General features: G+C 40.2%; 1 protein-coding gene across 1 annotated transcript in view; it reads right to left on the bottom strand.

Annotated features, from left to right (window-relative positions):
• Positions 1-15535, bottom strand: part of TAOK1 (TAO kinase 1) — a 69846-nt gene that overhangs the window by 23445 nt on the left and 30866 nt on the right. Inside the window, exons 3-10 of the mRNA XM_035343366.1 lie at positions 13516-13587; positions 10522-10623; positions 8833-8878; positions 7847-7943; positions 6426-6539; positions 5539-5630; positions 2906-2999; positions 1440-1521 (exon numbers count right to left, since the gene is read on the bottom strand). Coding sequence (XP_035199257.1) covers positions 1440-1521; positions 2906-2999; positions 5539-5630; positions 6426-6539; positions 7847-7943; positions 8833-8878; positions 10522-10623; positions 13516-13587 — 699 coding nt within the window. The remainder of the gene's footprint in view (positions 1-1439; positions 1522-2905; positions 3000-5538; positions 5631-6425; positions 6540-7846; positions 7944-8832; positions 8879-10521; positions 10624-13515; positions 13588-15535) is intronic.

Raw genomic sequence — 15535 nt, 5'->3', positions numbered from 1 at the left:
ACGCTCAGTCCTGAAAGCCATGTTACGCTTTTTTTTTCTTTTTGAGAGATATTCACTGCATTTCACTGCAGAGCACATTTTGCTAATAGGTAACACAAGCCTTCCCTATGTATGTCAGAAGCAGTTTTTCCAGTCTCCCTCCAGATGAAATGTGCTGTGCAAGCATGAGTCATTATTAACATCACCACTAGTTTCATTTTGTTCCTTTGGAGGGCTGTATTGCCATTTCCAACATGTCACATTCCCTACCTGTCCCTCTAAAGTGGCATGCAGCTGTTTCAGACTATAGATATGGAAGGAATACATTCACAAACGTTTAATTTCCATCAATGTTCTCTTTAATTGCAGTGCATTGCTCAAAATAAAACCAATCTGCAGAATTCTGAAATGGCAGGACTACACACCCACACCAAAACCTTTACTGGGTAATTGCATTTTACTTTCTGAATGCACCATTTTTAAAGAGGCAAAAGTCCTCAGAACCAGCTAAGTAAAAACATGCAAGAAGGTGATGATAAAACCTTCATAAATAGCATCCATTTTCACTTAATGCAATAGTTGGGAAAAATGGCTGTTTAGCAGAAACATGGCAGGGATAGAAAATCCCCCAAAATAACGTCACGAGCACTGCAAAGAGAATGACAAGCTAGCAAAATTCTGAATGCCACAGAGGAAATCCATCCAAGTCACAGTTATAATAAAGCAGCTGTAACACCTAAGTTCTGTGCGAGTTGTGTTCGCTCAGGGAACACGTCAGCTTTTTGCAACCATCTACCACATTAGTATCCAGGATCTGCAGCATCCCGGAGGAAAAATGAAGGAAAAACAAAATCAAACAAAAAACCCAAACCCTAAGAAATAAAGCAGGGGATAACCTGCAGATGGTGGAGGCGTATTCATGTCCAGGTAAAGTATGGGGAAGAAAACCTGCCTTTCTCTACGCCCTTTCCCCCAGAGATACCGTTAGAACGGCAGATTTCAGTTCTACGTGTAAAGCACATAGGTGATGGGAGAGGATAAAAAGCCTTTAGGGGTATATATAGCATAGAATAAAGAGGGAAGTAAAGAAAGGCATGTGTTAACTAATGCAAGGCAGCTCTGTCAGGATTAATTATAATCACTGGAAGGATAAACTGAGCTTAAGCAACCGAAACCCTCGACACGTTGATGGTCAGCCAGTGTCACTTGCGTGTTCTCATCATGAGAACAAGGCTGGCATGGAGAATCACCTGGGGAGCTGCCCACCATGCTGCAAAGGGTCAGTACAGCTAGGAATGCCAGCTGATTACACTCCCCAGACCCTTAGCTCAAAGACATTAAGGCTAACGGGCAGAGCATCGTTAACTGTAACCTAGTACTGTAGGTGAGACAGAAGAACATCACGGGGCACAGCCCCGATCTACTACAACGTGGTAAACATAAAGGACAAGCAAGCCAACCTTCAGAAGCTCCTCTGATGTGGGCCTGTCTTGAGGAATCTTCTGGAGGCAAGAATCTACGAAGTTTCGAAAATAATCAGACCTGTGGCAAGGAAAGGGGAAAAAAAATCCATCTGAATTAACTACCCAGTTAATTTTGAAAGCTCATTACGGCATCAAGACATTCGCATTTGGGTGCTGCTAGTAGGAAGAGGTGGGAGAAACCAAACAGACCCAGCACCTCGTACCACAGCCTCTGACACCCCTAACAAAGCCAAAGCTCAGCTACAGGTGGGCAGATTCCTGTAACCTCAGCTTCCAGAGAACATTTCAGCTCAAGAACACAAACATGGGGCAATTCAAGAGCAATGAAGCTCTGTATAAAAGCCGTCACCCACTTATTTACATGTGAGCATCTAACTTGTCAAGGCCTCAGCAGAGCTTCTGCCCTGCTCTGCCCCCGTGTGCAGGTGTGTTCCATCCTCAGACTGTATCAACACACCATTCCTGAAATGCCTTCAGACCCGACTTCCACCCCGTTGTGCAATCTGTCACAAGCAAGGCTTAAGGCCACGATTTGTTTAGTAACACCACCTCTTCCCCCATCAGCTAAAATTCCCTATGTCACCTTTTTCCCCCTGAACACAAGTTTTCAGAAGAGCACGATTAAACATTAAGAACGGTGGTACATCAGTTGTACAGTTGTTTTTTTTTTCCCCTTTTGCCATCCCACCCCGCCCCCCCATCACGTAACGTGAGGTTTTGCTACCGCAATTTTTCAGTAAATTAAGTTCTTGCATCTTTTGGTCAGAAAAATGCAGAAAATGAGTTGAATGTTTTGTCAAGCACCAGGGTGTGAAATAGCCTAACCAGAAAATCTCTGAAGTAGAAAAAAAAAATCTAAAAATAAGGTACAATGTATTATGCTAGGGGCCTAAGACTACAGCTCAGAAAAACATAACTAGGAAGTTTTTAACTTTTGAAATCAGTTTACTGTTTCAAGAAGGACAGTCATTTGAGGCTGGCAGGCACAAAATGTTGCTACTGTGATTTATTCTTCGGGAGTTTATGCAACAGACACTTGCCACATATGAGCAGTGTCTTCATCTTCCAGAGCCATACTTCAAGAAAACAAGGTTTAGGAATTGACAGTGTGGTTTGTGATTTAAAAAAGAAAAAAGAATGAAAAACACTAAACCGCACATTTTTGGCTAGCCTCTGAGCTTCAAAAGTTTACTGACCCATGTATTGTATTTATTACAGGATCTTGCATTCTTCCAGCAGCTCGTCCTGTTTCTACTACATTCTAGACCCTAAAATGTGTATTTAGTAATTGGTCAATTTTGTGTATAGTGTACAGCGAACCTAATAAGAACCTTCCAGCTCACATCTTCCCAACAGGAATCCAGCCATTTCAAGAACTCAGCATGACAAAGCACTCCATTTACAGCAATTCCCTACAACATTCCTCCCTCAGTAATACTCACCATTCATTAGACTGTAGTGTAGGGGATTCATTCTGCGCTATGTGATATAAGGCACTCATTGCGTTCATATTAAACAAAGGAGGCTTCCTTTCCGCTACACACAAAAGAAAATAATTTTTATATAGGGAGATAGTCTCAGTTTTTTTTTGCTCTTTTATATTTTTTAGTTTACATCCCTTGAACAAGAAAACCACATCAGCAGAATCACTGTTGCCTGCACGCGGAACCCCAAACCAACCCTACCCTGCAATCAGACAGATATGTTGGCATATGTCCTATACCATCAGTTTCTCCACTGCAGAAGATGAAAGCACTTTGAAGATCAAATGCCTCGTCCTCTCCAGTTTCTAAATTATGTGGTTTATCATGGTTGAGTTCTCTGACTCATTTAAATGTACTAAAATAGGAGTAAGTTAACAGTAAGATCTATACTCAGTGTTTAGCCACTAACATCCTTGGTTTGGTGTCACCCTTCTGCTTTTGTTTGTTTGTTTAGTTTGAAAACAAAACAGCGCAACACTAGAGTTGCTAAAAAGCTAATAAATTTTCAATTTTATCAGGACATCATGGCAATGATGTAGAAAAAGCTGGTTACAACAGCCATCGAATCACACTGAACTGACTAAGCACCCGGGCAGGAAGTCAGTAACAGGCTAACTCTTCATACTATTTTGAGAGTTGCGTTCTCTTTGGCTCTTCTCTCTTTCAAGCTTGTGTTACTCCTATAGACTGACACAGCATGAAAACTTAATGAGGAAGGAGATGATCTCACTGTAACAACAAAACTGAAGCTTCATCAGAATGTTTATAGGGTAAACCTATAAAGCTCAGCCTCGCTATAAACATTCCAGAGAAGCTGGTCAGGCCATGAGGACATTCCCGCACCAGTGAAAATGCAACAGAAAGCTTTCCTTCCTGGGAAAAAAGGAGAAAAAATACTTTTTTATTCTGCTCTTTAATTCAAATAGTAGCAGTAACCTACGTATCAGACATCACAGCTATTTGTTGCTGTCGGAGAACAGACTAAGCCCTACGAATTCCTGACAACTGGTAAATTGAGGAGTTAAGCCTCATGCAGCAATTTACCTGCTCTAAGCTGTCAGATAACGAGTTGTCTCTACTCAAGATCAGACTGATGATCCATTAAACTATTTTAACTGGCTGTTCTCCCTATCTTTTTTCCTCTTAACTTACCTGGATAAAGTACAAATCTTCAGGAAACAGTGAAACTGAGACCTCAGTGAGGGCCATTTCTAAGGCTAAGCAACATTTTGAGAAGACTGTGAGATGTCTCATTTTCCTGCCTTCTTCCCATGCTTGTTCAAACCAACACACATGAGATAACCACACCAATCCAGCCTATAATACCCTACCGTCTTGACCTGGCCTCACCTCCCACCAAGTCAGAAGCCATACACAAAGCCTAACGCTTCGTATTGCAAAAATGCAGCGTGCAGTAAGGCACCCGGGGGTGTGGTGGCCATGAGCTAACTGCATTCCTGGAGCACTGCAGCCAGCCAAATCTCCTCGGTCCACTCAGAGCAGGATTCTGTCACGGCAGTCACACCCCTTGAACTTGCTTTATATTGGCAACAAAAAAATCTCTGCTCTGAAGAAAGAATCTATTTTGCGTCCTGGAAGAAAATGAAGTTGACAGTTTGGAATGCCAGACAGCATTTTTAGCTAAACTGTGCAGTTCACATGGATTAGCGTTTTCCTGAGAACTCCTGCTGCCCCACCAGGCTGCTCCTCCTGCGTGGTCGCTTTGGAGCACGAGCGATGAGATCTGACAAGGATGGCAGGACAGCCTCAGGTACAACGAGCAGGAATAAACCTCACCATCCCTGGAACTTACAGCTACGTGCTCCTGAAGAGCTGGGTCCTGACTAACATCTAAGTGGTGCTGTGTTGTGCTTCCATGAGTGTATTTTTGTTCCTAGAAAATATCACGCAGTACATTTAAATAGAATGCCATACTAACGTAGTCCTTTTCAATTGATGTTCAGCTTTAGGAAGCCTGTTCAAATGGCAGTAGCATATTTCTTCTGGTTTTGATTTATAGGTTAACACTTCAAATTGGATTTTATTCCATTTTTTTTTTTTTTCCTTTTGGTAAAAGAGATTTTCTAGCCAAATCTATTCACAAATGACAACATACACTGAATAGAGCTTTGAAACTGTTCACTTATCCCAAACTTCCCATCATTGCAGGACTCATTCATATATCCTAAAGTTCCAAGCAAACAACATCAATTTATACCACTAAATATATTTTACCACTGGTATTTTCAATGGTTCATTTATAAACCTGTTCAGCAAGTAGACTGTTTTTCAGTTCAAAAGTTAATTGCCTCTCTCACAGAATGCGAACACCTTTAGTGATACAGCTCAGCTATTTGCTTTGTTTATGTAACTCTTTCTTTGGGTCCTGAAAACACCAGCTCAATTAACATCAAGTCAAAGACTTGGTCTTCAATTCTGTAGAGCACAATTAGTTCTTTTCTCTAAAATTCAAGCCCCTGAGAAAACCAGGGCAAGGATGCAAACATATGCCTTCAGCACTGTAATTCAGCTGAAAAGTTCTATGTAGTAAACAGTTCTATTTTATAATTTTTGCAAAGAAAATAACTTACCTAACTCAATACAGGTAATTCCAAGAGACCACACATCTACTTTGCCATCATACTGCCCTTCATCCATGGCTAAAATCACTTCTGGGGCCATCCTAAAATAGCAAATCAGTGCTCATAAAATTCTGTACAACAGAACACATTACCATCACCGGTGTTTCACTGATTTCAGCTACCACGACCACACAATTCCCCAAGATACCAGGCATGAACATGGGGTACTGGAAACAAGGATCAGTTTGCATGTGGATGGACCTTAGAATGCCACTCAGCTGGGCGCCCACATTAGTACAAGCCCCTAAGGAGGCTGCACAGTATTTTCTTGTGCTTTGCCCAGCTCTCCATTTATGAGTATCGCCACCATCTCGCCCTCCCACATTTCCAATAGTTCAGCTGGCTGGCCAACTCTGGTGAAATAATTATAGCATGCAGTTGTGTAAACACCACAGATTCGGTGTAAGAGATCAAAAGCATACAAGGGATCTGCAAAGGGTTTTGTTCAATGAACCTGGCCTTTCCTATGAAAGAAAAAACACTTGAGTTATTTCAACAGCCAGATGCAGTAAGAACATACGAATTGTTAAAGCCACTGGGGGGAGGGATTAAAATATACTACAGATTATTAAATCCCACCCCCACCACTTGAAGTCAGGGTAAATAGAGCAACAAAATGTTTTTATTACTTTTTTTGTGAACTGCAAGTACAAGGAGTCACAATTTCTTGGAGTCAGAACCTAATTACGATTTAATCTCTCTTGCAAAGCACGTTTTATCACTACCACAACTAGAGGATTACAAAGCTAGCTCCAGTGAAGTCCAAATGCATTAAGTACCCAGTAAATGATCCTTTCACTTCACATAGCCAGAAATGCTTAAAACACTTGGCTTACCAATATGGCGTCCCCACAAATGAGTTGGCAGGAGATGCTATGGAAGCAGATCCAAAGTCAGCAAGTTTCACCTGTCCTGGCTCTGTCAGCAGGATGTTTCCTGCCTTGATATCTCTGGTTATAGAATACAAATGTCAGTATTATTCCTCTCCAAAAAAGAAAATCTTCTATAGGAAACGACAGGTATTCACATGTTCAATCTGCAAAATACCCACATTTCCTCCAAAGACCAAACCTTTAATCTTTGGGCTAATAGCTTAACGTTACCCTTGATCTTTGAATCTAGCTCATTTTAAAAATCAACTTAAAATTTCAGCTACTTCTAATGGCACACCTAGATAAGCTTCATACACTGTTCAGCAATAATTTCTTAACCAACATTTATAAATGTTTTTCAGAAAGTCCTAACAGTGCAATTATTCTAATCACTCGTCCTTCTAAAACATAGCTGGTACTTTAAATAAAAGAGCCATTTGCATCCTATCCTTGCTGTGTATTTCTCAATGCATGAATTCATATATAGCATTTTTATTTATTTATTTATTTATTTAATATTAGCATTCTCCTCTTCCCAACAATGTCTCTACTGAAGCTGCTGCAAGCTGTTTCACAGAATCACAGAATTTCTAGGTTGGAAGAGACCTCAAGATCATCAAGTCCAGCCTCTGACCTAACACTAACAGTCCCCACTAAACCATATCCCTAAGCTCTACATCTAAACGTCTTTTAAAGACCTCCAGGGATGGTGACTCCACCACTTCCCTGGGCAGCCCGTTCCAATGTCTAACAACCCTTTTGGTAAAGAAGTTCTTCCTAACATCCAACCTAAAACTCCCCTGGCGCAACTTTAGTCCATTCCCCCTCGTCCTGTCATCAGGCACGTGGGAGAACAGACCAACCCCCACCTCGCTACAGCCTCCCTTGAGGTACCTGTAGAGAGCGATAAGGTCACCCCTGAGCCTCCTTTTCTCCAGGCTGAACAATCCCAGCTCCCTCAGCCGCTCCTCGTAAGCCTTGTTCTCCAGGCCCCTCACCAGCTTCGTAGCCCTTCTCTGGACTCGCTCAAGCACCTCCATGTCCTTCTTGTAGCGAGGGGCCCAAAACTGAACACAGTACTCGAGCTCAGTGAGCTCAGTCTACCTTTGTTATTCACTGCTTCAGGGAACAATCAGCACCATACCAAGCACTGCAAAGCTTAGCAAATTCTGCCCGTGTGCAGAAATTATGAACGCCAGAGACATTGCATACAGAGATACATAGCTTGCTAGGATTTTTTTATTATATATTACTAGTTTGGGAGCATATGGCCACTGTGCAAAGAAAATATCTGCTTACGAATATTAAATTCGGGATGAAGAGGATACAATCAACAAGGTAAATTATCTCTAAGTGCATGAGACAGCAAAAGTACAACCACTTACCTATGGATCATATTGTGAGAATGCAAGTATGCTAATCCCTGGAGAGCACCATGGGTAATTGCTGCTATTTCCACTTCTTGCAATGGCTTTTTATGAACTTCAGGAAAGAATTTATTTGAAATTCAGTATTAAAGAAAACAATGTAGTTTGCAGCATGCAAGTGAGTACTGTTAACAATGTAAACACAGAGAAAATACTAAAACTTAATTTTACTAGGTCCAGAATGAGAAGCAAATGTACAATTTAAAAGTAGTTCACAGCATAAAATATACTCTATAATGAGATGTAATCTTTCACTGTAAAACAGCAGCTATTTACTATCAAGAGACTACTTTGCAACTGAAAACTATATTCTTGTCAGTTCAGTGACAATTCTCCCAGATATGTTTGAAACTCAATTTTCCATCTAAGTTCCCAAGCCCTAGAACTTTATGACAATTCACAGACGAATAAACAAACTGCAGCAATAAAGGTGACTCCCAGACAGCTCAGCCTTTTGTCCTGAAACGTTTCTGGCAAGGGAAGGAGATGAGCAACTTACTGAACACACACATTTCTTCCAAGAAAGTTCACTCCAAGAAGCCTGACAGAACAGCGACCATTTAACAAAAGATCTCATCAAGTAAAACCCTAATACTGCTGCAGTGCTATTTTGGTCAATAGGCCTACAGTTGTTAGTAAGCATTAGGATCAACAGCTAGGGTTTTCAGAAATAAATCTTGAACTGCCATGACATGAGAACCTCAAACTCAAAAGAAAATAAGTAGATGACTGACAACTTACTTAAAAATAATATGAACTAAAGAAAAACGAGGCTTATCCAGGAAAGTTGATATTCTACAGAAAAACACCACATCTTCCAAACTGTCTACACATACTCTTCTCCCAGATAAAAATATATACTCAAGGACCATTCTGTGCTTCTCTAACATCCTACCTCTCTACTATACTTCTGATTTTCTGTCAAGTAAGCACGTGTGACATACCTTCTAGTAAGTCTGATGCTGATCCTAAACAATATTCCATAACAAGCTGTATGGGAAGAAATCAAAATAGTTGTTAGAAAATCTCTAACAGTAATCACCTATTTTCTAGATTTTCTTTTTCACAGAAATCTAGAAATAATTACTGAGGCATAAAATGCCGCACAGACTGTTAGTCTGCCAATGTCCAGCAAGGAGGAGAAGGAGCTTGACATTTTATAAAAACAGACTGCCCTTTAATAAACTCCATATGCTTAGAACTCCATAGCTTTTATGTAAGAAAGGCGGGTGAAAAAATATTCCAGAATATATTGTCTCCACGAGAAGCAGCAAATTACTGTACTGCAAAACAAACCTATAATAAACAACAATAAAATGGCATTTAGAGTGACCAGCAAAAATCCTCGCACAGATTGTATGCTAAACTTAGCTGGGAATCAACAGTGCTCAGCTACAACAATGCAAGTATTGCTTATAACATAAGCCCCATACGAGCACTGACCCCTCACACAAGAGCAGCTCTCACTGGAATTAGCACTGCCTTCTTGTGTAAGATACCAAGCAACAACACTTTTGAGGAAGGCAAGAACATTTTCAGAGCCAGTTATGTACTGTATTACATACCTTACTCTATATGCACGTACCTAACACGAATGTTGAATTGCACTTAACAAGCTTGTCAGAGTATTAAGGGGCGAGTTAGAGGTTTACTTCGGATTTTGTTCCAGTCAGATTTCAAAAAGAAACTAAATCTTTGTCCTACAGATTTATTGAAGCTGATACATGAACACTACTTGCAACTTAAATTATTGCTTCAGTGATGTGATTTCTTTAGTGCATAATACTAGAAAGACCTTGTCAATGAAAGGTGCTAAATCACATTTAGTTTGACAAGATGCTTCCTCTGCATAACCAAATGCATCTATTCCTACACACAGTTTTATGCAAACAAAGTCCAATAAACCACATTTAGTTTGAGGGTTTGTTTTTTTGTTTGTTTAAATCAAATGCCTGAAATTGGTTAGGAGATGACTGCCAGAGATAAAAACAGCTCTTTGGTTTTGTCACTAAAACACATGCAGAAAAAAACCACCAACAACAACAAAACAGCAGAAGTAAACAATATACAACAGAAGCATTTAGTTAGATAGCAGAAATACTAACAACTCAAAACATACTTTGTTTACAATTATCAGTAGGGATTCAAGCCTATTCCATTACAATACAATTGAACTCTTACTTCTGGAACACATTCAGTCAACCTGTAAAGTACTGAACTGCTAACACTTGGGCATACCAAATGTTCTGTTCAGTGATCTCAAATATCCAATAAAGCTGACATACTTGTCTCCCAGGCAGTACCAGTGAAATTCTCACTTTTCCTTAGAGTGAGAAAAGCGATGGAGATTTATTTTCTCCAGTTTTTATTTATATTTTAAATACTCAGTCCACCAAGCTAAACACATTAGAATAACAGCGCAGTCACCTAACTCTGCAAATTAAAGGGAAAGCTTTCTGAATCTCGTTTCCAAAAACTACATGCAGTTTTGCTGAGCATCTCCAAGGTCCTTGGCTACACTTATCTGCGTCTGTGCAATGTAAATGTTCAGGTGCCTCTTGAGAGCCAGCTGGAGATATTTTAAAGGACCCTTAACCAAGGCAAGAGAAGTGCAGAGTGCAGCAGATGCTTACCCATGCTGTATGTTCCCGCAAATAGCAGCCTTTGTATTCTATACTGTTGGGGTGTTTTATTCTTTGGAGGAACTTGACTTCCTTAATAATATCCTGCCATTTCTGTAGGAAAAAAAAGAACAGAAAGACTTCATGAAACTGTTGGCTTATTTTTTTTGGTCAAGTTAGTATGTCATTTATTTATTTCAAAAGGCAGAAATCATCCTTAAATTCCAAATCAAAAAAAGTTGATATCAACTCCTTGGCGCTCACTACTTAACTCCTCAACTCCTACAAAATAAGAAGTTGATCAAATTAAAATGTAGGGGAAGGATCTCTCATCAGTGTAATGTTTTGTGTTTATAGGTATGCATAGGATATACAGGTAAATACGTAATACCTGAAGAAGTCCTGAAAAAGAAGCAATCCTTTTCTAAGGGATACCATTTCTGCTGTCAAATCAAACATACATCCCAACCTGAAAATGGTGTGGATAAGTGTCCTTTGGCAGGATCAGCTGTCTCTCATTTAACTCTTATAAAGACTTATCCCTACTGGTAAGTACCCTGCACTGGATGATGCTCCATTTACCAGCTGCCAAATATCTAGGTTTCTGGTAACACTTCTCCATTACTAGATTAGTCCTTACAAGGAACAATTTAACATGAGTTATCTTCCAATAAGGGAACAGTTTTGCAGGAGTAAAAGAATAAACAGATAAAATTCAGGTGTATGATAAGGGGAACTTTGCCAGTACAACTTAAAAGTACAGAAGAGGCCAAAATGTCATTTTCCAATATGTGCTTAGACACTTTCATTGCTCCCTTGGAGAAAATCACCAAGTCCTTCCATTTGCAGCACATCCACCCATCCTCAGGCAAGAAAAGCAAAAGCTGGAAAGTGCAATGGTAAAAACAAGGACTACTGGAAAAGATGTTCAAAAACAAATGCAGTAGCTGAAACCACTTAAGTATGCAGATGTCAACATGACAGTGTTGACACTGAAAATGTTTTTGAGAAAGAATATCAGTTCTGAAGTTAATCAGAAGCAGAGAAACCTCGCCCAATAACCAAAAGGGTCAAAAGTTGTCTTCCAGGCCCTGTAAATCTCGATTCCTTGTGTGTGTGGCTTGCAGTCATCGATGGACAGAGGGTCCAGAGACTCAAATACTTTGGAATACATATACAAGCCCCCAGTCTTCCTCAATATAAATGTTGAGGTTAGAAGCACAGATGAAATGAGGGAGCCTGGTAGCCATACTGAAGGCAACTCACTGACTAAGTGCTTCTCAATACCAGAAATCTTATGAGAAGGACATTTGTGCAGCTACACTAATATAAACTTTCTCAGTGACGCTCTCATTCCGGCACAAGGATGACCTGGTTGCCTTTGAGGTACTAAGTACTAAAAGCCAAACCGAGGAAGCGCCACTCGAACGTCTATATTGGGATGAGAGAGGCGATATATTAGTCAAGACTTATTCATGATTTCCTGAGCAAAAAAAGCTCTGAGATCAAATTAAGAGCGCAGTGCTACATATATCAAAGGTTTTAAACTTGTTTTAAAAACGAAATGTGCTTATTTTAAGGAGTGATTTATCCCACCAATTATAACATCTTATTAAGAAAACCAAGTAAACATAAACGATACCAGAATGCCCTTAATGAATTCTCTTTACACAGACTAGATCATAACTTTCTCAAACTTCTGAATAAAACAAATAAATATAGAAGTAAAATATAAAGTGTTTTAATCCTGGTCTTATTACTTTCTTCAAAATAAAGAAACACACGCATTGAAGACAAACAAACGCTATTTCTGAAGCATGCACAGTTTGTTTCATTCATGTGAATAGAGTATTTATAGCTCACAGTAATTAAAACAGTAGGACAAGTAGTAAGTACAAATTATTCTTTCATCAGTACACAGTTAAACAAGTCACTGCAGTGACAAAATAGAAACATGCATAGCAAAATTAACTGTGAAGCTAGAATTTAGGAGTGCTGGAGACATTGCCACCTCTACCTCCTACACACATGCATACAGACACACACAGAAAGGAGGCAATGCTTCAGCTCCTTGTAGCGCAGATGATCGATACACAAAAGGCAGCACAGAAAGCAGCGAGTTGTTAGTCAAGCTCATCGGTTAGACTGCTTCTAAGACTGGGATTGAGAGAATGGAGGAAACTATAAATGCCTCGAACAATATGCTTGCAATAAATACTTCTGCTGAAAAAACGGCACCCTAACTTAATAGATGTCATTACCAGAAATAATAGCAAATCAGCTGATCACGTCTTGTTGGGCTTTTCAAGAATCTGTATTAGCACTTAAACGTTTCAAGTACAAAATCAATTATCTCTGTTAAGCGTCTTAAGAAAAAACACACATCCAGGGTGGCCAAGAAAACATTTAACATTTAAATCTCAGAGGCCTACTTTCACAGATCACTCTGCAAAGGCTACCTTAATCCCCAGCTCTGACAGTTCCTCCCTGATTGTGCCGCTGTTCAGATTTTCACACTCATCCATTCACTGTTGGTTTTGTTTTTTTTTGCTTTTGTTTTAGCTCCTCCTCAAGAGTCATTTCAGGGAAGGATGCATTCTGCCTTGCTACTTTGTATAATGCAAAATTCTAAATCTTTCACTGCTGCATCCATTGCTGTAATTCCTAATAAATTTTGTACAGTAAGCAAAAAAGGAATTCAGAATTGAAAGTCTAAGGGCAAAAAGACAACTCCTTTTTTGAAGATTGAATACAAACATACTATGTGGCGCAAATGTGCACTTCATGTCTGGAAGCAATGAGCCCTGCTGACGTTTCCCAGGAGCAGATTAGACAGATATACACTGTGAACAGTAAACAAATTTGTTTTGTTTACACAGCATCCTCATTCACCTTTACAGTTACAGGGAAGATCTCTCTTGCTGTAGCTGAAGCTAATTAAAATCATCCCACATAACAAGAGCCCTTGCAGAGGTCAAGATTTAATACGTAGGATATTCTACATACCTCATTGGACTGCTTCCCGCTATAGGACATTTTCTTGATGGCCACCACTTCATTGGTGCGCACATCACGTGCCTGTAACACAAAAACAAGAGGCATCAGTTTCCTCAGCTCATAATTTCCCACAGGAGGTAAAACAAACACACACAGGGAGTCAACTCCGGTAGAAGCAAAGAAAAATCTTTATCCCTTTTTTACCTTTTATAGGGGGTAAAAACTAAAATGTCTTCCAAGGGGTGTGACTGCTGCATCTATTAGAAATCTGTGAGACAAGGTGCAACAATTTTCTGTGTTCAGCATTCAGCAAGTCTCTGCAGGAGCTGAAGGCCATCACTCCTAAACTAAAAATCATACCCTACAAAAGCAGCTGCGATTGTAGTAGAATGGATCCTCTCTAAACCAGCTTCTCTCCCATCCCAGGTAGATTCCAGACAAAATAGAAGCGAGGCTCAGCCTCCTTATTCCATCTCAAAATAAGCAAAGATGGCAAAGGATGTGCAGGGGATATCTGCTCTAGCTGGTGACTTTCTTCCCAGCACTCACAAATAAGCCGTCATGTCTTGAGGGAAGAAAGATTCTACAAAGATGGCAGCGCTCTAAGGGACCCATCCTCAGGTTCCAGCTCTGACTTGCATTTTCTTAGTCTAATAACGTTATTGTTTATACTGCAGAATAAATGCACGTGTTTTTTCACACATCAGCAATCCAAGGTAAGATGAGTTTTGTTTAATTCAGCACCCAAAGGGTGGCCCAGGCGCCCTTACAGGGAAGGGCCCAGGAGGGCCACAGGGATGAGGGTGCCAACCCCAACCCCTGCACTCCTGAACGGTCTGGGTGCCACAGCTCTGGGGGGAAACTCTGAGCATCTCTGATAAGTAAAATCAGCTTGGCTACGAAGCCAAATGATATAAATCAAACTGATGTGCATCGCCGAACTCGCTGATGACTGATGAAAATGCTGATTTTTAATATATTGGTCCTACCAAGCACAGCCTATCAGGACAGGGATTAATGAAGTATGAGGACTCTGCCTTTTGTAAAAAGGGTTTTCAGTCATATTTTAATGCTGTCATTCATTAAAAAAAGGCTCCCAGAATTCCCTGTCAGTCTTGATTTCAGCCAGCTATGAGATGCTGGAACCAACACTATTTTTAGTTTTCTGTCGGAGAGGACACTCCCTCCAGCCCTGCTGATATTACAATGTTGTAAGGTTTGGGGGGGGGATCTGTTTCTGTGGTTTTGTTTTTAAGCAAAGAAGAATACAATTTTAACTCCTAGACCTTTGCTAATTATAGGCAATCTCTGAGACATTCAAGCCAGCGAAGAGCTGCAATAAAGCAGGCAAGCAAAATACTACAGTGGAGCAGGAGCACAGCGCTAACAAAAGAGAGTGGGTTATTCTTCTGCTCCATCTGCAGTGTTCCCGTGTAGTAGGTTTCCTGTGTCAAATGAAAGCTATTATTACATTGCAGAACATGGAGTAGGGTGAGGACAATACCAAAATGATTCAGAGGTGCCAGACTTGCAGTTTCTAAGAAACTAAAACCATGAGGTGAACCGGCAAAATCCATGTTAATTATAAAAGAAAGTAATTTTTGTTGTTGTTTTGTTACTGCAGGATGTTTTGTGTGACAGAAACAAAGAAGAAAGAAAGAACAATTTATCTTATGTGCTAACTTAGCCAGTTATCACATAAGATAAACATATCACCCCTTTTTGGGGATCACTAGTTAAAGGAAAGACAGGTAGGTAAAACTAACAACAAAAGACTAAACCGCATTAAAAAAAAAGGATTATTTTAGGATTATCTGGATTTTTCTACTCGTTAATTACCCCTACATCTATTTATCATCAACGTTTTGGGTCCAGGCAGTATGCATTGAAAGCAGACCGGTGGTGGGGTGCTAAACATCAGAAAACCCAAGCAAGCCACCGCTGGCTGCGTTTGCATCACACCTGGAGCCCTTCTTTGCTGTAGGGGGACTGAAAAGCGACAACCCCACAGCTGACACCCCAGTCAATG

The sequence above is a fragment of the Oxyura jamaicensis genome, chromosome 19 (assembly GCF_011077185.1).
Source record: "Oxyura jamaicensis isolate SHBP4307 breed ruddy duck chromosome 19, BPBGC_Ojam_1.0, whole genome shotgun sequence".
Taxonomy (NCBI): Eukaryota; Metazoa; Chordata; class Aves; order Anseriformes; family Anatidae; genus Oxyura; species Oxyura jamaicensis.
The sequence above is the reverse complement of the archived record's forward strand: the minus strand, read 5'-3'. Positions and strand labels throughout refer to the sequence as shown.